Below are 27,298 nucleotides of genomic sequence, written 5' to 3' on the forward strand. Positions count from 1 at the left end.
TAGCCGAGAAAAGGGCTAGAGCTAAAGGGCCAAGCAGTCATTAAAAGAATACAGTGTCCGTGTAATTATTTCAGGGCATAAGCTAGCCGGACGTGGCCGGGGTGCGGCTGGGGTGCTGGGGCCCCGCCGCCCCTATTACTACAAGTCCAGGCTAACTAAAGAGAGAGCAGGTTCACACGGCAGAGATCGAGGCCCCAGATGCATAAGGAAAGCTTTCATGGACGTTGTTTCCCAGGCCTTAAGCAGGTGAACACAGCCCGGTCAGAAGAACACCCTGCCTGGTCTGTAGCTCATGAGCAGGTAAGATGCTTTGTTGGAAGCTCCTGAGTTTTGAGACCGCTCATGAGAAGGTAAATAAAGCTGACCAAGCAGACACTGAGGTCTGAGAAGACATGAGCGGGAGCACAGGGTGACGTTGTAAGGACTTACCTTAAGAAGGTGTACAGAATATAGTGAGAGCTAGGGTAGCTCGAGACTGGACAAAGCAAAGGAAAAGGAGAGTGTCTGTTCCCACATGTCTAGGAATGTGATGAATTGTCATCTATCTCAGTGGCCTTTGGCATCAACCACTGTGGGGACAGCTGCTGCAGAGACTCTCTTTTCAGGGTCCCTGCACGTCCAGGTACCTTCCTACAGTATCACAGCTGTGTCCACCTCAGTGAAGGGAAACAGACAGAGATTCTCTTCCCACCAACGCTGGCCCCTTTCCTACCTGACTTTACAAACAGACAGTGCTCCTCTCCAGGGGCTCGGCTGGCTCTGTGAGATCCCAGGCCTGTAGTGGGGAGTTATGGTAGAGCTATAGCTATTTTGCTGAAGGACTGCCCAGAACTTGACATCTGAGCCTTGGAGCAGGCTCAAAATAATGCAAGAATTTTTCCGTTTATGCTCCGTACTCTGGAATGATCACCATCATTGTCAGCTACCATTGCCTGAATGCCGTGCAATAAAATTTTCAATCTATTAACTCATTATCATGACCCCTGTGAATATCTTACACCACCATCTATAGTTTAGAGAATAGAATTTTGAGGTCAAAATGATGATTTACCTAAGGCCATAGTGCCAGTTGGTGGCAGAGCTAAAACATAAACCCAGGTCTGTCTACCTCCCCTAAGCACTTCTAGGCCCAGCAACATGGGTTCCTGTTCGCATTTCTGTCTTGGTGTCAGAGACTAGTTAAACTCTACCACTGTTGACTAGTGGATACCTGGCCAGGGCCTCTCCACAAAATGTTACTCTATTAGTATCTTAGCACCTCCTAACAGTGTTTTGTTTCTCTATAATGGTCTAAAGACTCAAATTATCAGTCGGTGTAAACATCTCTAAATGCGTGAATAGTCCTAAATGAAAATAGGACCATTTCTCAGAAAATTAGGAAACAACCTACTCAAGACCCAGGAATACCACTTTTGGGTATATATCCAAAGGATGCTCAATCGTGCAACAACAGCATGTGCTCAACTATGTTCATAGCAGCATTGTTTGTCATAGCCAGAACCTGGAAACAACCTAAATGCCCCTTGACCTAAGAATGGATAAAAAAAAAGTGGTATATTTACACAATGGAGTACTACACTGCAGGAAAAAATAATGACAGCTTGAATTTTGCAGAAAAATGGATGGAGCTAGAACACATTATTTTGAGTGAGGTAGCCCAGACACAGAAAGACAATTATCACATGCACTCACTCATAGGTGGTTTTTAAACATAAAGTAAAGGAAACCAGCCTACAAACCACAATCCCAGAGAACTTAGACAACAATGAGGACACTAAGAGAGACTTACACCGATCTAATCTACACTGGAAGTAGAAAGTAGAAAAAGGCAATCTCCTGAGTAAACTGGGAGCATGGGGACCTTGGGGGAGGGTTGAAGTGAGGAAAGGAGAGGCAGGGAGGGGAGCAGAGAAAAATGTAGAGCTCAATAAATATCAATAAAAATGTATAAAAAAGAAAAGAAAACAGGAGCACCAGTCTGGTAAAGAAATAAGAACCTGTAGAATGGTGGCTACATGTATAGCTCAGTGCTGACCCAGTGTGCACATTGGCCACGAGTTCTATCCCCATACCACAGAAAGAGAAAGACATGCAGAATGTGTGCTGTGCTTGTGGACAGGCATCAGCAACACCCCAGCCATATGCCACATTTAGTCTGCCTTCTCTCTGGTTGCCCACTAGGGTTCCTGCACCTGCTCCCAGGACAGTTAGAACCAGTACCGGGCACCGGACTTGGATGCTCAGTAAGGACAGGGTTTAGCAGATGGAAGTTAAATCTCCTTCTGAGGTTACCTATCTTCTTACAGTGCTTGATAGAGGCCCCTGGAGACTTGAGTAGGGACCTACTCATCCTCTAGCATGGGTTCAGGGAGCCTTTCTCGGTTCTTGTCTCTAGGCCTGCACATAAGCCTTCCCTGGATTCCCGTGTTCTCTGAGAGGAGAGGAGTATACATCTGCTCTGCTCAGCACTATACCACTAAACTGGGACATGTTGGGACTGAGTGGATGCTCCATAAATTTGAGTTGGTCAAAGGGCATTTTCAACAGTCCATCGGCTTCTAGCACAAAGGCTCTTCAGAGGCATGATGGGAATGCAGCGAAAGCTGTGGCCCTTCTGCTGGTCAGATGGGGTCACTGGAAGTGAGGATAATCAAGCCTTCATTAGTACAGGCCTCCACCTCCTTTACTCCATAAAGTAGCACCCAGGTAAGCAATTGCTTCTTGTTGAGACTGAGTCCTAATCCCTGGCTCGGGACAACCCACTGAACACTGGTGAGCAGACACACAGAGCACTGTATTTGGAGCTGGACTAAAGCCCACCTTCAAGATACCAAGATAAAAGATGGAGTAGGGTTCATAGCCACCAGTCCAAGAAGTCATCTCTGTTCTTACCAAAAAGACCAGTTTTAGTCCTACAGTGTATACTTGAAACCTTGTATGAACCCAGGTGAATGTCACACACTTAACCCTCAGGGTATCCAGGACTATCATGACTCTAGTCTTATATAAAGCGCCCCTGGAGTATCCAGGTCTCAAGAGCAATGGCATTCTTAGACATGGGGCTTGCACTTCCTCTCACTTGGCCATGCCATTCTCATAGGGAAATAATTCACAATGCCCAGGAGAGGTACCCATGCACCTATCTAGTGTTCATGTCCTCTCCTCAAGTGTTACTCTAATAATGAGGACTTCAGAATTTGCTTTCATCATAACCTGATGCTTGCAAGGTTTTTCCTTCAGGAGCTTCTTTCTGAGGCTACATACTGATTGGGGTGAACTGTGGACCATGATTGCTGCTTATACAGAGTGATGTGCCCACATGCATACGCACAAGGGTCTTTGCAGTACAAGGTTCAACCAGAGGTGGTATATCATTAGAGGCTTCATTTGTGTAATCAGAAGTTTCTGTCCCACCCAGTCCCACAACCATTCAATCCTAAATAAACAGAGGCTTATATTAATTATAAACTGTTTAGCCTATTACTAAGGTTTACTGCTAACTAGCTCCTACAACTTAAATTCATCTATAATTCTCATCTATGTTTAGCCATGTGATTTGGTACCTTTTCTCAGTAAGGCATTCTCATCTTGCTTCCTCCGTGTTTGACTTACAACGGACTCTCTGCCTTTCCTCTTCCCATAATTCTCCTAGTCTGGTTGTTCCTGCCTATACTTCCTGCCTGGCTACTGGCCAACCAGCATCTATTAAGCCAATATGAATGACAAATCTTTATAGTGTACAAGAGCATTACCCCACAGCACACTTGTGATCTGGCCTCAGTTCCTACAAATCTTAGGAGGCAACCAGCCCATAAGTCTGCTCATTAGAGACACAGAAAGCAAGACTTAATGATGTCACTCTGTTGCACAACCTGGTCATCACTGGCCGTGATATCCTCTACCTCCCATGTACTCCAAGGAAGCTATTGGATTTGAGGCTAGGCCCATACCAGTGCTAGCTGGGGGAAGGAACAGAGGCCCCAGCATCCGTAGCATTGTCAGCTTTCATGCAAATGTGAACACCTACACACTAAAGAGCAGGGGGTGTGGGTTTGAATGTACTCATGTGTTTGGATGACTGCAAAGCAAGTAAAGTGAGCATGCAAGGGGAGTGAAGGAGAACAAAGTGACCGTGTGCAAAGGAATGTGTTCACGAGGGGAAAGGAAAGAAGTCTGTGCATGCATGGAGTGGTGAAGGCAGCCAGGTCTACGCCAAGTGCCTCCTGCTGGTTTCCAAAACCAAGAGGGACTAAGTGCCAAGGAAAGGACAGGGGATGCAGAAGGAGGGAGTGCGTTTTCTGATCTTTGTGCATGCTCACGAGATCAGGGTGCAGTCCCAGAGGAGACCCAAAGAGAGTAAAAGAGCTAGTGTGTCTTTTAGTTGCCAGGGAGCTTGTATGGTGCATGAAGGCTGGTGGAGCTGCAGAGCCGAGAGAGCTGAGCGTGCAAGAGGAAGAAGATATGCAGGTGTGTGTCCTCTGAAGGTACGTGTCCACCCCCGCAGGGCCCTGTGAGTCTGAGGCAGGCCACGTGCTTGGGTGACTGTGTGGGCATGCGTATGTGTGTACGTGAGCATGCGGCTGTGTCCAATGAGAACAAACACAAGTGTGTGAGCAAACGTGGGAGGACCCTGGAGGGTGTGAGCAGCTCTGAAGGCAGCTGTGGGCTTCCTGGGTTGCTGGTGATGTCTAAAGACATCTTCACTTCAGGAAGTATTATCTAAGAGGTCTGTATGACCTGGCTGATGCTAGCTCGGGTCTTGGTGACCGAGGCTCTGAGTGTTATCCATGTCCCGCTACTCTGAAGTTTGTGTGGGAATGAATGAGTCATCCTGGCATGGCTGGCCCTCGCTCTGCCTGTGTCTTGCCCAGCAGGGAAGGCAGCAGGGAGGGAGAGAAACTACTGAGGGCTGTATTCTTACACCATTATTATCTTTATGCGATTGCTCACAGTGTCTATGGGCTCTTCTAGAGGCCCAGCACCCCAGTGCTCTGGGCCTCTATACCTCCATTTGTTTTATGTCCACGTTTCCATTTAAGTCAGCAGATCTGGATGACCAGCCTTTGTGGCAATCTGCTCCACACTGGGCTCAGGTCCACACAGTCACAATGCTAACTCCCTTCCAGGCCTTCCCCACGCCCCTCGGCTTAGTTTTCATCTTCTTCTATAGTCTTCCCCACTGTTTGCCCCATGACGCCCCCTCTCCTTGTTTGTTGCCTGTCTTCCCTTTACAGTGAACACTTACGTAGCACCACTATGTGTCAGCTAGTCTCCCAGCTCTCTATTAATTCACTGAGCCATCCAAAAATTCCGTACGGCACTGAAGATTAATCATGACACTTTATAGATAGCAGGTCCAGGGAGGAGAAATGAGCATCTCACTGATTAGTGACTGAGTCAGGTCTAAAACCTGGGGCCCTACTTTTTTTCTTCTTTAAATTAATTAATTTAATGTGTATGGACGCTTGTTTGCATATAAGTTTATGCACTCCATGCATGCAATATTCATGGAGCAACTGGGGTTATAGATAATTTATGGGTGCTAAGAACTGAACCTGGATGCTCTGTGCTTTCACAAGGTGAGCCATCTCTTCAGGCTTGAAACCCACTCTTCATACATAATACAGTCCTGTGGGGTAGGCACTCTCTCAGCTAGTGAAGCTCCTGAATCTACTGCAGTGCCAGCCACATGCAGGCGCTTAGTTAATGGGGAATAAATGAAGACATGGCTCAATAAACAGTGGGCAAGGAGGACACAGAAGTGAGACAGACAGGGGCTTGCCTTAAAGAGCGCATGGTCCTAAACAGATGAATAATTATTACAATACCACATCTGCCCGGCAGCATGGGTGTCTAGCAGGCGTATACTTTCCTGGCCCTTGGCAGACAGGGCTTTCTAGAAGAAGTAGGACATAGAAGGAGACAGACACAGTGACACTGCCTTATCCTCTCTGGGGACAAACACCCTTCACTCTTTCCCCCTCTGCAAACAACACTGACTCTCCAGAGACGATGGAGGTAAGAACAGGGTAGTGGTGAGGACACAAGCTCAGGAATGGCTAGTTGACTGGGCCTTCCCTTGCCAAACATCATCTAGCTAAGGGAATTTGGGAAGGAAGCCCAATTTCCCTGGGCCTTGGTCCTGTCATCTGTAAGATGGGGGCAGTAAATGATACCAACTTCCCGAGTATTGCATAAGGCAGGCAAGGTGCCAGCTTCAACGGAGATGACTAATCTCCTCTTCCATTCGACATTGTTTGCCGGCTCTAGGGGAGGAGATAGAATTAAACACATCGTGCTTCCTACTGTAACCTCTCTGCTGTGGCTCTGTCCCATTTTCCAGAATTGGCTTAGCACAGAGCTTGTTGTGAACCTTCATTAAGGCAGGGACTGTGTTTCATCTCCCTGCATATCCCCAGCACCCAGTACAGAATACGAGACACGGTAGGTACTCAATAAATGGACTTGGTGAACAAATGAGTGGTTGCATTTCTTCTTGTGAAGATTCGTAGTCATATTCATGTTGCTGTTATTTCCATTTTCAGAGGAAGGGCTGGTGGTAGGTCCAGCAAGGTTAAATGACTCGTCCATAAACACAGAGGCTGGAAATAGCCTAGTCAGACTCAAATGCCAAGTCCCATGCTCTTTTCTCCCCACCATGCTCCTCCCTGGGTTCCTATACATTATATCCTACTTTCTGTGGGTATTTTCTAGCCAGTGGGGCCATCTCTGGTTGGAGAGTCATCTCTGAATCCTATGACTCATATCTGAATCACAGAAGTGTTTAATAGTTGAAAGGAACTTTGACGTCACTGAGACCTCCCACCCACTGTGGAAATTTCCTCTCCATTGCTTGTCTTCCAATAGTTGAATGCCTCCAGTGATGGAACACTCATTTCCCTCCTCTGGAATCATCAGCTCTATGACTGGACCATTGTGAGAGTCACAAAGTAAGTTCTTCATCTCGTGGGCCCAGATCTTCTTTATGTCTCTGTGTTGGGCTTACATCACACTCCTAAAAATATGCAGAACAGATCTGCTGTCCCCCAGCATACGGTGGCCCTCCAGACACTCAGCTTTCATAACCTTCGGAGAATTCTTTCTTTCCAACTAGCTCCCCGGGTCCTTGCCAGGATGCCTCCTAAGCAGAGCATCCATTCCCCACCAGCAAAAACAGGGGCTCATGGTGTGGAATGGTGCCCCTGCTGGATGAGGGGGGAACTGCACCAAGGGTTCAGGCGGCTGAGGGAGCCAGGGAGATGGGAAGGGTGGGCAGTGGATCCTGTAATTGCTTATTTTGAAGCCACTGCTTCCGAGTCTCATCTATTTGTTTTCAATGTCAACCGTAAATGTCACACGGAGACTGCATTTTTAAGCGTCTTACCTAGAACGATCGTGAGGTTTCTCAGACGCCACAAGTTTGAGGTTTCCAAGTTCGAATTCAAAAGGATATTTTTCAAACAAACATTTGGGTGGAGGATGTGAAAATGTAGGCACACAAAGGTATGGCAAATTTCCAAATGTTTCACTTGCCTTTATTTTGAAATATTGCCACAACAGACGCTTGTTATAAGAAAAAATAATTAAAACATATAAAAAGAAAATAGAACCCCCTTTTACTGTCTTTTCCACTCTATTCCTTTTAATGCCGTTTATTTTGACCAGGAATATGGTCTCCAACTGGTGGGCCATGCTGCCACTCTGTGGGCACACTGCCCTGGCCGTCTCCATGGTGACAGCCATGGCAGGGGTGCAGGCAGGCAGACTCCCACATCTGTGGGCACCTGGACTCCAGCCTCAGGTTCTGACTCCCAGCCAGGCTTCTCTGCAGGACTGACAGGCAGCTCTGCAGGCTGTTTGGCCACCTTCAGCTCAGACCCTATCACCTGGTTTAGATTTCTTCCATTGCTCCCGAGGCCTGCACTGACACTGGTCAGCTGCTCTCTCTCCACGCTAAGCTCCCTGCCAACTTTCTTCTTCCTCTCTCCCTCTGAGCACACCTTCAGATGTCTGTTCTTACTCTCAGAGGACACAGAACTTCCCTAAATGACCCTAGGACAGAAAAACACTGAGGGTTTGAGAAACAAAGCCCCATCTATACAGAGACCTTAGAACAGCAACGTCACAGGCAACCAGACTTCTAATTCTGTGTCAGCTGGTACCCTCTTTCTCCAGACTGAGTTCCTGGGTCACAGGGGTGCTTAGACTTACCCGACAGCCTCTCACCACAGCACATGTCCAGGGCCCCTCCCGTGGAGTCATCAGCAGCCTGGTTCTCTCTCTCACTCCTGCAGTGGGAGAGAAATTGTTGTCAGAGGATACTGGTGGTCCAAGATCAAAGAGTCCCAGCCTCCAGCGAAGACGAAAAGCTGCTTCTCTCAGTATTCTTTTGATTACCTCCACCTCATCAGGGGACCAAAGGGGACAAGAAGCCTCTTATGGCATCAAGCTGCAGAGGAGAGGCAGGGTTTGTCATCATCACTGCCACCACCACCACCATCGCCACCGGCGCCGTCACCACCAGACTGGCTCACCTTTCAGAGACTCTGAAAACAGAGTCCTCACCATGATCTCATGAAACAAGGCTCATCAAACAAGGCTTAGGAGGTTTGTGGGACTTGTCCAAGGTCTCATCAGAGTGAAGCTGGGTTTGAAGTTACACTGGAGAACTCTAAACTCAATACTTTTACTGTGCTATTCTGCGCCTAATTCCTTTGTTAGTGGTGATGATGATGACAGTGATGATGATAATGGTGTAGGTATGTGCATGTTTGCGCCACGGTGTGCATAAAGAGAGGAAGTTTCATGAGTCACTATGTGGGTGCTGAGAATTGAAGCCTGGTTCTCTGCAAAAACAAGTGCTCTGAACCACCCAGCCATCTATCCAGCCCCTAGAAAACCCTATTTCTAGCCCACCAGGGTCCCCAATAGACTGCCCTAGGGTCTAATTTTCTTTCTTCACACAGTGATCTGGAAAAAGCTTGCTGGAAATCAATTAGATCACAGAAAGTGTCTTCAGTCTCAGAAAATCTGGAGGGCAGAACACCATGGCACTTACAGAATCCCCTGCTCTGGCAATGCAGGTGTGTGCCCCCAATGTTTCTGGCTCCATTTCATGCCCGACTCTTGGCAGTCGTGGGTTGGATCAGGGCTGGACCACACAAGTCAGGCTGTGTCTATCGGAGAATCATCCTTCTTGTTTCCTATGCATTCTGGGAGTCTGGGATCTGTGCTTCTGTGGTTGAGTCATGGCTGTGGCCATGCCCCGAGAGAAGGACTGCAGAGGACAGTAGCCTCAGAGTTTCTTAGTCCTTCCCGCGCTGGCTCTCTTGATGGAGAGCACATCCATTAAGACTAGGTCCCACATCTTAGTTTAACCAGGAGAACTGGCAGCTGCATAACCTTCAACGCAGACTCACTAGCCCAAACTCCAAGCAGTCTCAAAGGTCAGCAGCCTCTCTGCCCAGCAGCCCTGCAGTGTGGTCTCTCATCCATCCCACAGCCTCTTTTAGAGACATTACAGAATTCAATAGTAAGGGCAAACAGGCCAGGATAGGGCTGGCTCTTCCCATGCTAGTATCTTTCACTCTCAACTTGCATTGTCTTGTTTTATCCCCCCCCCACCCCCCCCACACACACTCTGTCAGCATCTCTGAGAATCCCGAGTCTAGAGACCAGATGACTCAAAGACAGAGGGACACTTCCTTCAAGGCAACCCTGCTTGCAACTGTGGTCTTTACCTAATGGTCTTGGGCACCCATTCACTCTCCAACACAGTGCCAAAGTCTATCACTTACAGGGCTGTGAGGTTCCCAATCTGCACACAGGATGGGACCGCCTTCAGCTAGCACCAGCTCTTCAAATTCACCACTTAACCTCCCTCGGAAAAATACTCCCATAGCATCCCGTTTCACTAAGACCAAAGACAAACATGCTGAAATTCAGATAAGTAGATTATTTCTCCTTCAGCATTGCCTTCTGTCTTTCCTGCCCTTGACCGCTATTCGGGGCGCTTTGGATGGGCTCCTTCCTGCACACACCTCTGCATTCACATTGCTCGGCCTGGGTTGTGCATCTGTCTCTACTTGCTGGGATATTTTTTTTATTCAGCACTCGGCACAGTTAGGAAGTCTATTTTAATTGATGCTTGCTGGATCAACATCATTGCCAGCCGTTAGGATACAGGCTGCAAAAGGGCAATGACTTTTCCTTTTACTTAGCTTGCATCTTCAAAGCCCAGCTCAGTGCCTGGCTTATAGGAGGAGGTTCTATAGACAAAGAACTGTAGAAAAAGATAGTGGCGCTGTAATGTGCTTCAGAAAACATCAGCTACCATAAGCAGCCATAATCTGAGCCACTTTATGGGTGGGTCTTTGTTAAGCCACCTGGAACCGTCCTCAACAGCTGGCAGGGAACCATGGATCTCGAAGACCTTTCATTTCAGAGGAGGGCACTGAAGCAGGGTGAATGCAAAAGTGGGGGCCATAGGGTTTGGGTTTGAGAACACTCTCAGTCCTGAGCTTGTTTTTACTATAAGAGCTCCCCTGGATGGAGGATACCCCAAGACAGTGGCCCATGATGGGGCAGAAAGGTAACCAAGGCATCTGGAAGGAGACCCACATATGACTCATACCTGCTTTCACACCCCAGCCACGTGCAGAATAGCTCAGCACTGGCGTGTGTGCAGTGGACGCTATAAATAAGCTTCCTAGAAAATGACTAATTTCATAATCAGAAGAGCACAGAGAGTAGCACCTCAACACTGTGGAGGAAAATGGAGCACGGTGTGGTTGTGCCCTGTGGTGGACTCCAGCCCTCACCCTACTCCATCTCAGAGCTGTGTGTCTAGGCGGTGTCAGGTGTGTGTGCATGCGTGTGTGTGTGTGTGTGAGTGAGAGAGAGACAGAGAGAGACAGAGAGAGAGACACAGAGAGAGAGAGACTCCAGCCCCCACCCTTTTCCTTCTCAGAGCTGTGTGTCTAGGCAGTGTCAGGTATGTGTGTGTGTGTGTGTGTGTGTGAGAGAGAGAGAGAGAGAGAGAGAGAGAGAGAGAGAGAGAGAGACTCCAGCCCCCACCCTTTCCCTTCTCAGAAGAGCTGTGTGTCTAGGCGGTGTCAGGTGTGTGTGTGGGGGGAATGGTCCATTCACACAGCACAAGAGAAGCCCTGTCTCTGGGTATTGCCTTTCTCTTTGCCCACCAGCAGCAGAAATAGCAGCTTGGAATGGATTGCTGTGGGCAACCCTCTCCTTCTCCATCCCTTATCACCTGGGAAACATTGGCTAATGTCTCCCGTGTCAACAGGCAGCAACTCACTCAATGGCTTCCCACTGCTGCTCTGAGATGCACAGAGCCTCAGAGATGATGGGTGCCTTCAACTTGCGTTTGCCAAGCACTCCTGTGAGCAAGGCTTATGACAGTCCCAGCAATACAATGCCGAGCAAGCCAGGGCCCTTCTCATCTGAATGAAGAGCTGGAGATGCCAACGTGATTGTGCTCTGGCATCTCCTTTAACTGATTTCTGTATATGGGGCAGAGTTCCCCCCAAGCCTGTGGGAGGAGGAAGTGCCCTCCAAAAGGAAGGCGTGAGCTACTTCGGAAAGGATGTTTCTAGTAGGTGATTGGTCGCCAGAGTAAGGACTTGGCCAGTACAAGTGCTACACTTGGGGCACCAACTGGAAATAGGCTGGGCAGGGATGGGAAGGGAGGTGAGGCTTAAGTGTCAGCAGAGGCACTAGAGCAAAAACATCTACCATAAGTCATGAGCTCTGCCTCTTGGGTGGGGTGCCTTTCTTGCACTTGGCTGCGTGGCCTCCCAATGCCAGCATGGGCTTGGGAGGTCTGCAGCAGAGGGGAAGTGGAGGTTAGCAACACAGATGGAAGGAAGGGGCATTGGATTCAGCAGGTGGCATCTGGTCATAAAGTCTGCATAGCCTAAAATCTACTGTTTATTTATTTAGTTATTTATTAAAACAGCATCACTCACCTAGCTCCCTCAGACTTCATTCCCAAGGTATCCGGGTAGGAAAAAGTGCCATCTGGGGCCAGGGCCAGGAATTTCCCTCAGGAAAAAGCAAACTATCTATGTAAAGAGAAAGAGGCCAGCTTCAGAATACCCAGATGGAGAAACGGAGGCACAGAGAAGTAACTCAGGTCACCCAGGGTGGGAACAATTGTTTGCAGGTAGTTCGCCAAATCCTGAAATCTTGTTAGGCGCTACCAACCCTCTCATCTGTCTGCCCCTTGTCACAGGAAGGAGCCCATCACGCCTGTGTCATGTTCCAAGGCTTCTAATAAGTATTTTTGCCACCTGGGTTACTAAGTGTTTCTGTTGTTGCCAGCCAAAGAGCCCAGAATGACGTGTGCAGCAAACTCAGGGAACAGACAGGCTCTGCACCCAGGACTCCCAATGCCTAGTTCATGCTATTTCCATCCCAGCAAGCTGCCTACCCTCCTGGCCCATCTGTCCACTGTCCAGCCATCTGCGCCCTCGTCTGAGCAGACCACAAACTTGGGAGAGCACTGGATCCCGAAGAAGGGGGCTGAGTGTTCTCTGGCTGAGGTGTACTCAGATGAAAGACTTCCCTTTCATTCCATTCTGTGGGTGGCATTGTGGAGCACGGGACTACCTGAGACCCAAGGAAGGCAGGATGGAAGGAGCTGGACATGCTCAGCTAAGGGGCTTGGCAACTTGGGTTTCTCTCTTTTGAGTCTAACATAAGGACTGGCCCATCCATTTCTTTAAAGTGTATTTACTTCAAACAGCTACTGTGTGTCAACCGTGCAAACACAGCAAACACAAGCCTCTCTTGCACGATGCAGGTAGGAAAGAAGCCAGGCCCACGTCAATGTCTGATAGGAAAAGTTCAGGGTTCCCTGGTGTACCATCAAGACCCCAAACAAGGTAGAGGAGTCATAAGATTGACGGGTGAGTGGGAGTGGCTGTGGGATGGGAGTGGTGTCCAAGCAGAGGAGGTCACGTGGAGTTGAGAGAAAGCGGGGAACATTCATGATGGAAAGAACACCAGCCTGACAAGACAAGCATGGAAAGGGAGGGAGGCGTGGGACGGGATGATGGGCTGAGATGCGTACTGGTACCAATTTCCTCCACATTTTCCTTCTCCTTATACTCGCTTACAGGGAAACATGACAGACACGTCCTAGGAACCTTGAAAATTCGGCTGTAGATTCCCAAAGCCATGTTCTCTGAGAAGCTGTCCTTTATGGTTTTGTGTCTTGAGGAAGATGGGTCCCCTCTAGATGGAATCTTCTGGACAAGGAAGAGGTGTGGGTGGTGAGGATGTGGAGAGCTGTCTTCATACCAAGAAAGGTGACACGGCCACTCTCAACGCTGTGTAGGCATGTCTGCACGTGCACTGAGAGAGTGTTCTCCCCTTCTACCATGTGGGCTCCAGGTATCAAACTCAGGCCATTGGGCTTGGTAGCAAGTGCCCTTGCTTGCTACGCCTCACTGACTCCTAAGTTCTAGTTTACTTTTTAGTTCCCCAGGGGCTATCACCTAACCTAGTAAAATAGCAGATGCCCAGAAACTGTGTAGGTGACCAACAAAGACACGATGGAGGGGAAAAATGAGAGCAGTGGTGTGACAATGCTACCTCATGGAAAGGGCCAGGGCATGCTTCTGAAGGTCTCAAAGCCCTGAATGTTGACTAGCTGCCTGGTTTAGCTTCAGGGCAAATGAGATAGCCAAGGACTATGCCCATCCTTGGAGACAATGGAGGGAGTACTGTTAAGCCTGCTGTTGTCTATGGTTTGGCCAAGTGGCTCAGGCTGAACTCTATCTTCTTGCTTCCACTGTGATCTGAGGCTCGGGGGCTGCAGAGAGACACCCAAACCCCTACTTTGTTAGATAGGAACAGTGGACACACAGAGGTTCTCTGCTGGCCTTGGCCACCATGCAAGGACTAGGAAGCAGGGGCCAACTGTGCAAGCAACATGAAGAGACACCAGAGGCTCATGGATGTGGCTAAGGCATCTTGTCCTGATTCCATCTTTAGCGTGAGGGTCCAAAGCTGATGTGGGAGTGATTTCTTATTAATAAAGAAACTGCCTAGGCCCCTTGATAGGCCAACCCTTAGGTGGGTAGAGTAAACAGAACAGAATGCTGGGAGAAAGAAGCTAAGTCAAGGAGTCGCCATGATTCTCCCACTCCAGACAGATGCAGGTTAAGATCTTTCCTGGTAAGCCAGCTCGTGGGCTACAAAGATTAATGGAAATGGGTTAGATTAATTTGTAAGAGCTAGCCAATAAGAAACTGGAATTAATGGGTCAAGCAGTGTTTAAAAGAATACAGTTTCCGTGTAATAATTTCGGGTAAAGCTAGCCGTGGGGGCGGCCGGGTGCCGGGGACGCAGCCCACCGCTCTTATTACTACACATAGCCTCCCTGGGACCCAGCTCAGGACTTGGGGATACTAGCTTCTCCTTCCCTGAGCTACTCCCGATCTTCAAAATCTAGATTCTCTGTTTCTCACGGCTGATGACGATGGAAATCAGGAGGAGTTGCCCAGAGAGGGGAGAGAAGCAGGCAGATCAGTATTGTTCTTCCACTCTCCATGCCCTAAGAGGGAATGGTGGCAATGGCACAGTTTCAGGCCCTTTGTTGAGCATGGCATGAGGCATTTGGCCTAGAAGGAATACACTGTTACTTTACTTTTCCAGAAAAGAAAATAGAGATTCTGCCAAGTGAAGTGACCTGTCCAAGATCATACACAGTTACAGATCTGTCCCCATTACCCACATTCCGAACTTTTCACTCCCATGTTCTAGCCCTGGGTATCAACCTTATTCAGAGATAGGAAGAGGACACATTCTAGCAGGCGCTGGATGCTCTGTAAGAAAGCCCTTCCACAGGTGGGGGTGAATGGACAGAGAGAGTACCGGGAAAGACAACTGGAATCTTGGAGCGGGGAGCATCTCTGGGATGAGCTAGAAACCGAGAGCAATGGAAACTCCCATGAATCTATGAGGGTGACCCCCGCTAAGGGGATATGGAGCCTAAACCAGTCATCTCCTATAACCAGGCAAGACCTCCAGGGAAGGGACCGGGATACCAACTCAGCCACAAACCCTGTGACCTACAATTTGTCCTGCCTACAAGGTGTGCTGGGATAATGGTGGCACAGAAACTGTGGGAGTGACTAACTCATGACTGGCACATCTGGAGAGGGAGCTCACCCTTGAGGGTCAGGACCAAGAGATGGGATACCCCAGAGACCAAGGATAGAGCCAAACACAAATGAAGAGAAAGTCAATGAAATGATTCCAAATGGTATTCTGCTATACTCATAGATTTGTGCCTAGGCCAACTGTCATCAGAGAGGCTTCACCCAGCAACTGATGGAAACAGATGCAGAGTCCCACAGTCAAACATTAGGTGGGACTTGGGGAATCGTGAGGAAATGTGGGAGAGAGAATTGCAGGAGCCAGAGGGGTCAAGGACACCACCGAACCAACTAACCTGGACTCATGGGGGCTCACGGAGACTGAACCAACAACAACCAGTGAGTCTTCCTGGGACTGACCTAGGCCCTTGGTGTATATGTTATAGTTGTGTAACTTGGTGTTTGTGTGAGACTCACAGTGGGAGCAGGGGCTGTCTCTGACTCTGTTGCCTCCTTTAAGGACCCATTCCTTCTACCAGATTGCCTTATCCAGCCTTAATAGAAGAGGGAGGTGCCTACTCTCAATGTGACTTGAAATGCCATGGCTGGCTGTTGCCCAAGGGTGGCCTGCTTGTCTCTGAAGAGAAGCAGCGAAGGAGGAGTGGACAGGGTGGGCTGAGGGACTGGGAAGAAGGGAGGGAGAGGAAACTTTGATGAGGATATAAAAACAAATAAATAAATAACCCCCCCAAAAAAGAAAAAAATAGAAGTATACAAGTAAGCCCCCTCCACAGAGAGATGGAGAAGCATGGGTGATTCTTATTTTATAGATGAAGATACTCTCAGGCTTGGAGGTACAGTGTTCTTCTGGGTTTATAGCGCTAGCCATGAAGGAGCTAGAGATTCCTGCACCTCACCCCTAGGGAGGTTCCCTGGACTCCTTTGTGGGAGCAGAAAAATTGGTGGATATGACCACTGGTTTCCCAGGAAGCATAAGCCCGCCTTGGGAGGCAGTGTGAGGAGTGTGTGATAATGGTGGCCATGTACCACCCGTGTTTAGACAGATGCACTCACAGACCAGAACCTACTAATTCTTGGCTCTAGTCACAGGGTGATAGGATCTGAATATTCATAGCCTGTAATGGAAATGAAAGGTGTAAAACGACAACAATACCCCCCTCCAAAAAAAAAAAAAAGAAAGAAGATGTTTATGAATGGGCCTATCCCCCAGGTTTCAACTTTGCAGCTGTCAAGGTTAAAAGAGGCCCTGGCAGAGTGGCAATGGCTCAACAGAGGACACTCACAGCATCAGGAAATTCAGGCCATGGTGCAGAGAGACTGGGTAAAGGCTGCTGACCAGGTGCGGAGAGTGAACCAAGCTGAGCCACCTGTTGGTGGAATCTGAGTCCAGCTGGGATCATTGGGCAGTGCGACCATCCACACAGCTGGATGGACCTCTGTGATTAGGAATGGCGTGTCAGGCAGGGACTCTAGGGACAACTGAAGGGCTGGGTTCAAAGCTCGTCTGGTCTACCTGTGCTTTCTAAGACTTTGAAAACATTCCATTCTGCTCCCCCCTCCCCAGGTACACAGTTTAATTTGTAAGGAGAAAACAGGCAATCACAAATGTGAAGGTGTGATCACACCTCCCATGGGGGTGCTGATGCTTCCTCTACTTAGATTCTCACCCCATCTCCGAAGCCTTGGGAATACACCTTCCTCTCTGCTGGAAAAGTCTCTGTATCTGTCTGCCCGGAAAGCATGAATTTCCCCTTTAAGAGAACTGGGGGACTGTTTACGGAGAAGAAACAGGCCAGCAAGGTGTGTGTGTGTGTGTGGGGGGGGGTAGGAAGGGTAGTGGGGGGTAAGAATAAAATATCTATTTATGAAAATGACATATTTCATGCTAATAAAAATGAAAGACCCTGTTCAAATATCACTTTTTCAAGAATTCCTGCTGACTCCCCCAGAGAGCCTGGTATCTACTTTCCTGGTCTTTCCCTCTGTTCTGTGATCAATGTCCAGGGTCCTGCCTCACTGGGAGGACTTGTACCCAGGGCTATGGTGGGGTCATCATGGCCTCCCTTTGACTAGGTTTTACTGTGTGCTGGATCCCACACCAAACATATCACCTCTTTCTCCTTTCTCATTCTAATCCCAGGGAGAAAACAACATGCTCCTTCTACACATGTGTCTGGAAAAGAGAGAGACGAGAGAGAGATGGAGAGGGAGAGAGAGAGAGAGAGAGAGAGAGAGAGAGAGAGAGAGAGAGAGAGAGGGAGGGAGGGAGAAGGAGAGGCAGAGGGAGAGAGAGGTGAGAGGGAAGAGGAGAGAGAGGAGAGGGGAGAGGGAGAGAGAGAATGAGGAAGGGAGAAAGGGAGGATTCTTTGTTCAAGAGCACACCTGGCAAACAGCAGAGCCAGGCTTTAAACTGTTTCAGCCCCAGAGTCAGGTTCTATTTGAACCGCTTGGTTTATGGTCTCAGATATGGGTGTTCCTTTCTAATCTTTATCCAGGCAATTGTTCAAAAAGTAGTTCTAAAAAAGCAAATAAGTCAAAATGAGCTAGAGTTTGAGTGTTGACAAGTGGCTTTAAAATCACCACAAACGACGCAAATGTAAGCCTCTGGTATCTCTCTACAAATTAAGGCTCCCCGCTGCCTGCCTGATTTGGCCAAGATGCCCAATTCCCAGGTTCCCATTTCCTTACCTGCTACACACTTTAGACGCAGAGGGTTGTTATGAAGCTTACGTGAATTTTGGGTTCTATACAAGGTTTTTATATGAGATGCGCATAAAATGTTCAGGATGTGATTCCATAAGCCCCTAAAGACTCCAGCTGTTGAACAATTTTCAAAGGTAATTGCATAAATGACTAACAAATAATGGGGAAAAAATGTCTATATCTTTAGCCAACAGAGAAATGCAAGTTATAGCTGGAGGTACCACTTCACTCTAATCAGAACGGCTATCTTCAGGAAACCAAACAGCATACTCCGAAGAGGATGCTGGGAAAGCATCTCTTTTATACTGCTGCTGGGGATGTTAGGTTAGTGCAGCCCCTATAGAGATCAGTATGACGGTTCCTCAAAAGGCTAAAAATAGAGCTTCCATACGATTTACCTATACCACCCTAGGCATTTCCCAAAGAAATCTAAGCCAGCAGATGATGGGGACTCCGGCACACTCAAGTTATGATGGCACTGTGCACAATACTCACGTATGGAATCATGGAATCAGCCCAGCTGTCCTTCAGCAGCTGAATGGATAAAGAGGGTGGTGTGTGCACACTATGGAGTTTCATTTGGCTGCTAAGAATGAATTTATGTCATTTGCTAGAAGAAGGATAGAACCAGAGCCAGACTTAGAAAGATAAATACCACATTTTCTCTAATAGGTAGGATATAAATAAATAAATAAATAAATAAATAAATAAATAAATAAGGCAGCTAGGCAGTGGTGGTGCACGCCTTTAATCCCAGACCTTGGGAGGCAGAGGCAGTTGGGTCTCTGAGTTTAAGGCCAGACTGGTCTACAGAGGGAGTTCGAGAACAGCCAAGACTATATAGAAAAACCCTGTCTGGATAAACAAAACAAAACCAAAAACCAAGCAAACAAAAATAGACTCAAAAATAGAAGTAAGATTAAGTGGGAAGAGGAGGAACATCAGGAGAAAGGAGGGGGACGAGAGCATGGTAGGAGGCTCAACATGATTGAATACATTGTGCACACATACGATGGAAATGTCATAATCACATTGGTTTGCACAGATATATACTGCTTTGTGAAAGGAGGGAGTGCCAATTGTTATTCTGATGTGTGAGGCTGGGGGTGTTCTCCAATGACTACAGCCCCTTTTCCTCCCATACAGTTCTGTGGCAATTCAAAGGGAGTCCTGAATCCAGCACAGCAACAGGTTTCAGTGACAAGACCCTTCTTTGTAACATTTGCCGATACCTATGGTGTAAATGCTGCCGCTGTGCTGTGGGGGCTATTCTTGTTGTCAGCTTGACTATGTCTGTACTTAACTACAACCCAGAAATGAAGCACATATTTTCATTCAAACCACCACAGCGGGCGACACCACCATCCATTTGTAGAAGCTGAAAGAAATTTTGGGAGATTTAGCATCTGACATGGAGGTCACTCTGGCCAATACAGAAGACATGGAGATGCCTGGTCCTGGGCTCTGGAGAGTGAATTCTTTTATTATTGTGTTCTGGAAACAGCTGCATTCCTGGGGCCCTGGATGGCCTTCAACAGACATCTCAATCAAACATGTCACACTGGCAATCCTGTGGCCACCCATCTTAAACACCCTCGCTGTTCCCATTGACCCAGCTCAGAGGGTCACCTCCAGTCTTCCTCTGAGGCAGGGGAGACAGACCTCTAGGGTTTTTTTTTTTTTTTTTGCAGTTGCCATCAGCTACAAAAGTCAGCCTCCCCTTGCCTCAGGCTCTGCCAAGGGTCTTTGCAGCTGAAGAGATCTGCAGGCTGAGAAGGGCTTGCCAGCCAAACTCCTCCTCTCTCCTCCGGAGAGCCCTGGCTGTTTCCAGACCCTCAGTCAGACCAGAGACCTGGGTAGGAGCAGGTAAAAATAATTGGATTCTCTAAGTCCTCCTCCATGAGAAACGGGTCCCTCCCCAGCCATGTTCTCTCCTGCTTCTCAGCCTCTGTCTCCTATGCTTCTTGTTTGGACCAGCTCTCCAAGCTGTGGCCTCCAGCCCTCTCTTCCAAGTCCCACCTCAGTGTGTGCCTCCTCCTTGGAGGCTGCTGCATGCAACCTGAGCTCTGACTGAACTCTTTCTCCAGTGTTCTGGCGGTCTGGGGCCTGGTAACACCCCATACTAGGGCTATTCCCTGGCTCTTCTGTCCATGACTACGGCTTCTATGAGTTGTCCAGGTGAAGAAGGAACAAGGGATGGGTTTCACCCAGTGTAGGAGAAGGTGCAGAGAAGAGAGGAAAGGCAACGCCATGAGCCCTCAGTCCTTCCCCGTGCACTCAGGTTTAGAAGGAGATGGGAAGGAAGGATGTGAGAGAAGATGAAGGAAGGAAGGAACAAGGAGAGAAAGAGGAGGGAAGGGTGGCTTTTGGAGACTCGGCATTTGGCACGGCTGGTCAGATCAGGTTTTAAGGCTTTCTGTAGATTATCCTGATTATGTAACCCAGGGCTCCAAACAGGCTCCTTCTTGAAAACCTTTGAAGTTCACCTCCTCCAGGCAACTCTGCTTGACTGGTCTCTGCTTCCCTATGGCTTCCTGAGCTGCAGAGCTTTTCTTGGGCCAGAAGTCCTAGGCTGTGAATCTCGTCCGTGCTCAGAAATTAGACTTCTTTTCACCACGTTCCTGTTAGTAACTTCAGAGAATGTCCTGAGATACATTTGTAGCTTATTTACAAATTTTTATATACATACAATCATTTATGTACACACACAGCACAGTTTGTTTACAGAGAAGACAACTTTTGGAGCCATATGGACTCCAGGTATAGAACTCAGGTCAACCTTGTCTGCAAGCACTTTTATTCAGTGAGTCATCTCACTGTCTCCCTCCACTGTTATTCTTAAATTGTGTTTTTATGTTTATTTTGTGGTCCTGATAATTGAATCTAGGACCTCTTAGATGCTATTCAAATATAATAATAAAATATATGCTATAAATATAAAATATAGTATATAATAGATAATCTCCAGTTGCACGCACATGCATGCGCACACACACGTATATACATAAAATGCTTATTTTTATTTTATGTGCAGGAATGTTCTGCCTGTGTGCATTCATGTGCACTGCATGCATGTCTGGTGCCCATGGAAGCTAGAAGGTGGTGCTGGATCTCTGAAGATGTTATAGTTGCCATGCGGGTGCTGGCAATCAAACCCAGATCCTCCTCAAGTGCAGCCAGTGTTATAATCACTGAGCCATCCCTTCGGCTGCTGTATACTTTTTGTTTGTTTTTGTTTTTTGAGACTCAGTTTCTCTGTGTAACCTTGGCTGTCCTGGAACTCTCTCTACACACCAGGCTGGCCTTGAACTCATAGAGATCCTCCTGCTTTCTCCTCCTCCAAGGGCTGGGATTAAAATGGCTTGACTTGCATACTTGTTATTTTTCCCCTTTCTTTTATTCTTTCTCATATATTTCATCCCAACTGCAGTTTCCCTTCCTTACACTCTTCCCCCCTACCCCCACCGGTGCTTCCCATTTTCCCCAGATCCATTTCTCCTGTTTCCCTTCAAAAAAGGAGCAGGCCTCCCAGGGGTATCAACCAAACATGGCATAACAAGTTACAAGACGACTAGGCACAAACCCTCATATCAAGGCTGGATGAGGCAACCCAGTAGGAGGAAAAGGGTCCCACGAGCAGGCAAAAGAGCCTGAGACACTTGTATTCCTACTGTCAGGAGTTCCACAAGACCAGCTACAAACATATAAGCGGAGAACCTAGCTCAGACCCATACAAGTCCTGTGGTTGTCACTTCAGTCTTTGTGATCCCCTATAAGCCCTGCTTAGTTGAGTCTGTGGGCTGTGTTCCTGTGGTGTCCTCAACCCCTCTGGCTCCTGTAATCCCTCTCACCTCCCACTTCTGCAGGATTCCCCTGGATCCTCCTGGTGTTTGACTCTGGGCCTCTTCATCTGTTTGTATCTGAACGAATCTTAGACGAAACACAGTATAACGTATCCACATCTATGTAGCTCGTTCTGGAGACACGTAGCTGGTCCCAGTCTCTGCTCTCTATGAGCCTGCAATCTAGAGACTGGTGCCAGATATGTGTCAAGTGAAGGCTGAGGCTGCCTAGGGTGTGACTGGAGTCTGGGAGGCTGCTCAGATGAGAGCTGAAAGACAAGGGGCCCCTAGGGAGCAGGGAAGATGTTTGGGGTGGGAGGAAGCAGGACACAATGGCTTGGTGAGGCCAATGGGCTAGAAGGGGCCATTCAGTGTGGCTGGAGGCTGGGCATAAGGACAAGACACTGATTAGAACCTAAAGACCATTTTCCCCCTTGGGATGTAAGGCAGGCGATACTATTCTAGTTGGCATTTAGAAATCAATACCCAAATCAATGTCATTGGACCCATTTGTGTGGGTCCAATTACATGGGTGGATCTCCAAAACTACTTTCTAATATAAAATACCACCCATGACATGACTCTATTTACATGAAACTCTAGAAAAGAGAAAACTCTCCCACAATGATAGAAGTGGGCCTAACTATTGCCTTTGAAGGTTGGAGGGCAATGCAGCTTTTTACATCGATATCTTTTTATTGTTTTAGACTTGGGAAGAAATTTACACTTCTGATTCCATAAAAGCGAAAACATAAGAGCAGCTATATACTATGTATATAACTCACGAAGAACATTCTTAAAACATACAAACACTCAGGACTGTGAAGACTCAGTAGATCATTGTACATCTGGCTGATACTTTAAGATTATATGTGAGCAATACTTAATAAAGATAGGGTAACTATAGGGTCTCATGTATCTCAGGCTGGCACTGAATTCACTATGTTGCCAAAGGATGACCTAGAACTTTAGATCCTTCTACCCCAATTCCCAAGTGTTGGGATTACTGGAATACACTACACGCCCAGTTTATGCAGTGCTGAGAACTGGACCCAGGGCTTCTTGTATGCCAGACAAGCACTCTGATGACTCAACCACATCTCTGGCTTCACTATCTTTTTCTTTTTAGTTTTGAATAGTCTCCCTATGTCACCCAGACTGCCTTGAACTCACTATCTTCTTGCCTCAGCCTCCTGAGCAGTGAGGTTTACAAGCCGGTACCACCAGGTCTATCTGAAAGTCTGCATGTCTTATTCTCAAGACACACTTTGATAGGGATCGCTGTTGCCAGATTGCTTTCCTGGCCCCCACTAGAGCAGAGTGATTCAAGGGCAAGGTCTTCCAGGTCATGCTGTTTGCCGAGGCTCCTATGTCCACCTTGATGCCCGATGCAGTAAATACCTGCACGCTTGAATGAATTCCACCCACTATGGTCTCTCCCGAGAGCATTCTTTTCCACCCACAGTGCCTTCAGATCACAGCAATTCTTCAGAAATGGAGGCTGCACCCATTTGTAATCTGTTACACTCTTTCTTCCTCTCTATTAACCTCCAAGATCATGCAGAGCTCACACAAAATTTACTTGTTTGAAATTAATGGTTTCTTCCTGCACCCTTTGTTCCTAAAACATCCATGGGAGGTCTCCTTCATGCCAGGCAAACAAAAATTCCCCCCTTTTTAAATAAAAGAACCCCATAGCTTCTCAAAAAGTTAAACACAGAATTACCATATAAGCCAGCAATTTCACCTGTAGGTATAGATGTACCCCCAAAGAACTAAAAGCAGGGACGTAAGCATACCCTCTCAAGCACTCCTACATCTCCTTGATCACAGCTCTCTCCTCTCTCCATTTTCTCCAGGATCCAGCTTTTGTGTCCCATGTTTTCTTCCTGTTCCAGGATACGGAGCCAAAGCATCTGCTAGATTCAGATGGGGTTTGGACCAGGAGGTTCAGACAGTCTTTGATTCTAAGACCAAGACCACCTGTCAACTTGTTCTCCGTAAGGTGCCACCTCACAGCTGGTCTCTTGTTTTCTGGAACAGTTCATGTTGACAGCTGGCCAACACATTACCTGTCTGCTTCACACCCGGAAATTACCTGAGGGCTACAGGGGCCACAGCATCACTATCAACTGCACAAGCTAGAAGGGCTTAATGTTGCAGTCTCCTGGAAACCCAAGCCCTAAGTTAGTAGAGGGGAGACTAGGTTTGGGAGACCGGAAGAACCTCACCTAGATCACTCAGTCATGAGCAAGTTTAGGGTCCCAGCACGATACACACCAATAGTGGTACCAGTCCATATGAGTGCTTGGGTCATTTCTGGTGACCTGGTGTTTTTGGCATAGGACCTTATATAATTTGAAATGTCCATACACACCTTGTTTAGTTTAATGCACGAAAGCTCTATATGGCTAGCTACCTTCTAGAGTCTTGCCCTTGAGACACTTGCAGATTCATTTAAATAACTAATTAGGTACCTGCAGTACTCATATTTCTCTAAATGATTTCTATGTTCTGTTGCTCTCTCTGCCTTTTGGGGATCTGTCATTTTACTGGAGATGATAATGCCATGTCCTGCAAACCTGTGCCTTTGTGCAAGAATTTAGTGTCTTCAGAATCTCTGTTAAAAACATGGTGGAGGGTGCAGGAGTTCAGCAGGATAAAGTGTGAAATGAACAGAAGTAAGAAATAGACCTTAAATGTTACCATTATAATTGTTTTTGTGGTCATTCATATTTTTCTATTTAGTCTAAGTCATTAACAGAGTTTACAACATTCAGCCAGACTGAATGAGATATGAAGATTACTATGTTTGAGCGTGGGTGCACGAGTACCATGGTCTGTATAGAGAGATCAGAGGCCAACTTTGGGGAGTTATTTCTCTCCACCTTTACATGGGCTCCAGGGATCAATCTAAGGATGTCAGGTTTGAGTCATCTTGCTGCCCAAGATACGGGTCTTTGACACAGGCATTCAAGTCCTCTAAGTTTTATGAATGTGACCGTACTACAAGTTCACTATATCCTTACTATGAAACAACATATTTATGGATTCATCTACATCTAAGATATGCAATCTGATACATGAATGGCCAGGTCCAACATTTATGCCTTCAATGGCTATATTTAATGAGCCACTGTGTAGCACTAGGGTTGTTTTGCTGGGCACTAAGAACACAAATAGGACTTGGGTCCTCTTGGACTCATTAACACCACTGTGTTATGGGTCTCATTCCTCAGACCTATAAGCAGCCTCATGATGGGCCCTGTCCCCTTTCGCACACTTTTCCTTGCCTATCTCTCATAGCAATGCAGAGCTCCTTACAAATATCTATTTATTCTTATCCCAGGCCTCTTGCACGTGCAACCTCTTCTAGAAAGTACTGCTCTCTCAAGTCTACTTCTCACCCCCACTTACTCCTCACCCTGCTTTATCCTTCTCCAGAGCACTGCTCACCACCTCTAGTATTTTATCTTTGCTTAGGTTTTGTTTTCTTTCCCTCCTGATGGGGCTGACGTAGGAAGTTTATCTTTTACAACAACACATTCCTGGAACCTGAAACAAGCCAGCACATCACGGATGCTTCTATGTATCAGAGGATGGATGGATGGATGGATGGATGGATGGATGGATGGATGGATGAGCGAGCTAGCTCTTGACAGTATCAGGTGCTTGGCAAGCCAAGCTTTGCACCAGTAGTCATCAAGGCTCCTGTCAGTCACTCCTGCTCCTCTCAAGTCTCCTTCCTCCTCCATTCAACCTCAAAGCCTCTGAAGTGTCCACATCTGGTCACTTTCAGGTTTTGGTGACAATGCAGTCTCGTTGATGACAGATTCCTTTTCTACCCATTCTTGAAACCACCACCAGTCCAGATCCTTGTTAATTCTCACCTAGGCCACTGTCATCTTTTCCCATTTGAGCTCCCTGTCAACAGAAGGCCCTCAGGGCCCTAGCATCTGCCTCAACCAACCCTTCCTTGTCATGACTTGGTTTTGACTCTTTGCATCAGTAGGGATGTATTTTTTTCCTGACCATGTTCTTTTTTTTTTTGTTGTTTTTTTTTGTTTTTCGAGACAGGGTTTCTCTGTGGCTTTGGAGCCTATCCTGGAACTAGTTCTGTAGACCAGGCTGGTCTCGAACTCCCAGAGATCCGCCTGCCTCTGCCTCCCGAGTGCTGGGATTAAAGGCGTGCGCCACCACCGCCCGCTCCTGACCATGTTCTAAATCCTTGACTATGTGTGCCCTCTGCTCAGGTTCTTTCCATCTCTTGGAAACACCCCACCTGTGTTCTAATATAGAAGTCATTCAGACCTAGCTCAGGTGCCCTAGCTTCCAGTAACCACTTTGGTTCTCATGAAGAAGAAATCCACCTCCTTCCAAACTCTTTCAGTGGGCTTTGTTTCCATTGTTCCCTGGAGTCTTTGTGGTCTTCAGTCTTAACTGCCCCACCCACTTAATGGAGTTGATGATGTTATCAGCACCCCTGCTATGCTGTGTAGAGTGAACACAGGTGACCAGGAGTAAGGACAGCCTGCAGACAACATGTAAAGACTAATTGTTAAGTCACTCTGATAACCGCAAACCAGCTCCAGCAGGGTGTTGACACAGGCGGCTGACACTGAATTGAGGCATAGGTCTGCGGGTGACACGAGCTGAGCACCGAATCGAGGCATAGGTCTGCGGGGAAGAGGACTAGCTCTAGGGAGGAGGGTTGTGAAGACCTAAAAATCTCACATCCTCAAAGGGTCTCAAGCTAAGGCGCTAATGTTGTGAGTATCGATCAATTCCTGAATTGTCCCTCTGTCCTGGGAACTCTACTCAGTAACCTAGCATTATCCTTTTAAGTCAGGAAACATTCCCTCACACAGTAAAAGGAGAGGAAACCAGGCCCACAGTAGTTATATAAATGTTTTCCCCTCCCTCCATAGCTCTTCCCAACACATAGTTCAGCCCTGAAAGCTATCCTAAATACTGGAGAATTTTTCTCAAGGAACAAGCTTTGCAGAGGGGTCACAAGGAGCTTCGGAGCTGCACAGTGCTGAGGAGCTGGACATGGGACCGGGGACTCCCACTCTCAGGGTGGCAGCTTCCTGCACACCCCAAACCTACGGGCCATTGCTCTTTATGAAGTCTGTATAAACAGTGCCTTTTAGAAGGAGGATGCCATCTACATAGACTTCAATGTCAATGGTGGCCTCCTGGATTTGTTTTGTGGTCACCTTAGCTCTGTTCCATGCTAGCCTGCTCACCTCACTCAAGGAAGCTCCATCTTGAGACAACCTCATGCCCCTAGACACTGAACTTGGTTCTCCTATCCCATCTGAATTCTCCAAGGCGATCAACTTCACCCTGTCTCCATCCAGTTGTGCTTGTACTCCCTGGACCCACCTCTCGGGGCACCCTTGGTCACCAGACAGCCTACTCTGCCTGGGGACACCCAACTGTCCTTGAGGGAGCTCAATGTAGCTGTACCTCAAGCTTCCCCAGAAGTTTATGCTCTACTATATTCATAGCAGCATTGTTTGTAATAGCCAGAACCTGGAAACAACCTAGATGCCCTTCAATGGAAGAACGGATGAAGAAAGTATGGAATATATACATATTAGAGTA

The 27,298-nt window shown here is 47.5% G+C and overlaps 1 protein-coding gene across 4 annotated transcripts in view; it reads right to left on the minus strand.

Moving 5' to 3' along the window:
- Ptpn5 (protein tyrosine phosphatase, non-receptor type 5) overlaps positions 1-27,298 on the minus strand; it is a 62,025-nt gene that overhangs the window by 31,740 nt on the left and 2,987 nt on the right. For 2 of the 4 annotated variants that reach the window (XM_026784277.1, XM_013350261.2), the window contains exons 2-3: positions 11,985-12,080; positions 8,212-8,288 (exon numbers count right to left, since the gene is read on the minus strand). In XM_026784277.1, the coding sequence (XP_026640078.1) occupies positions 8,212-8,288; positions 11,985-12,004 (97 nt within the window). In that variant the 5' untranslated portion in view covers positions 12,005-12,080. The remainder of the gene's footprint in view (positions 1-8,211; positions 8,289-11,984; positions 12,081-27,298) is intronic. The other 2 variants (XM_026784276.1, XM_026784278.1) reach the window with 1 other exon arrangement.

This window comes from Microtus ochrogaster, chromosome 22, assembly GCF_000317375.1.
Source record: "Microtus ochrogaster isolate Prairie Vole_2 chromosome 22, MicOch1.0, whole genome shotgun sequence".
In the NCBI taxonomy this organism is placed as follows: Eukaryota; Metazoa; Chordata; class Mammalia; order Rodentia; family Cricetidae; genus Microtus; species Microtus ochrogaster.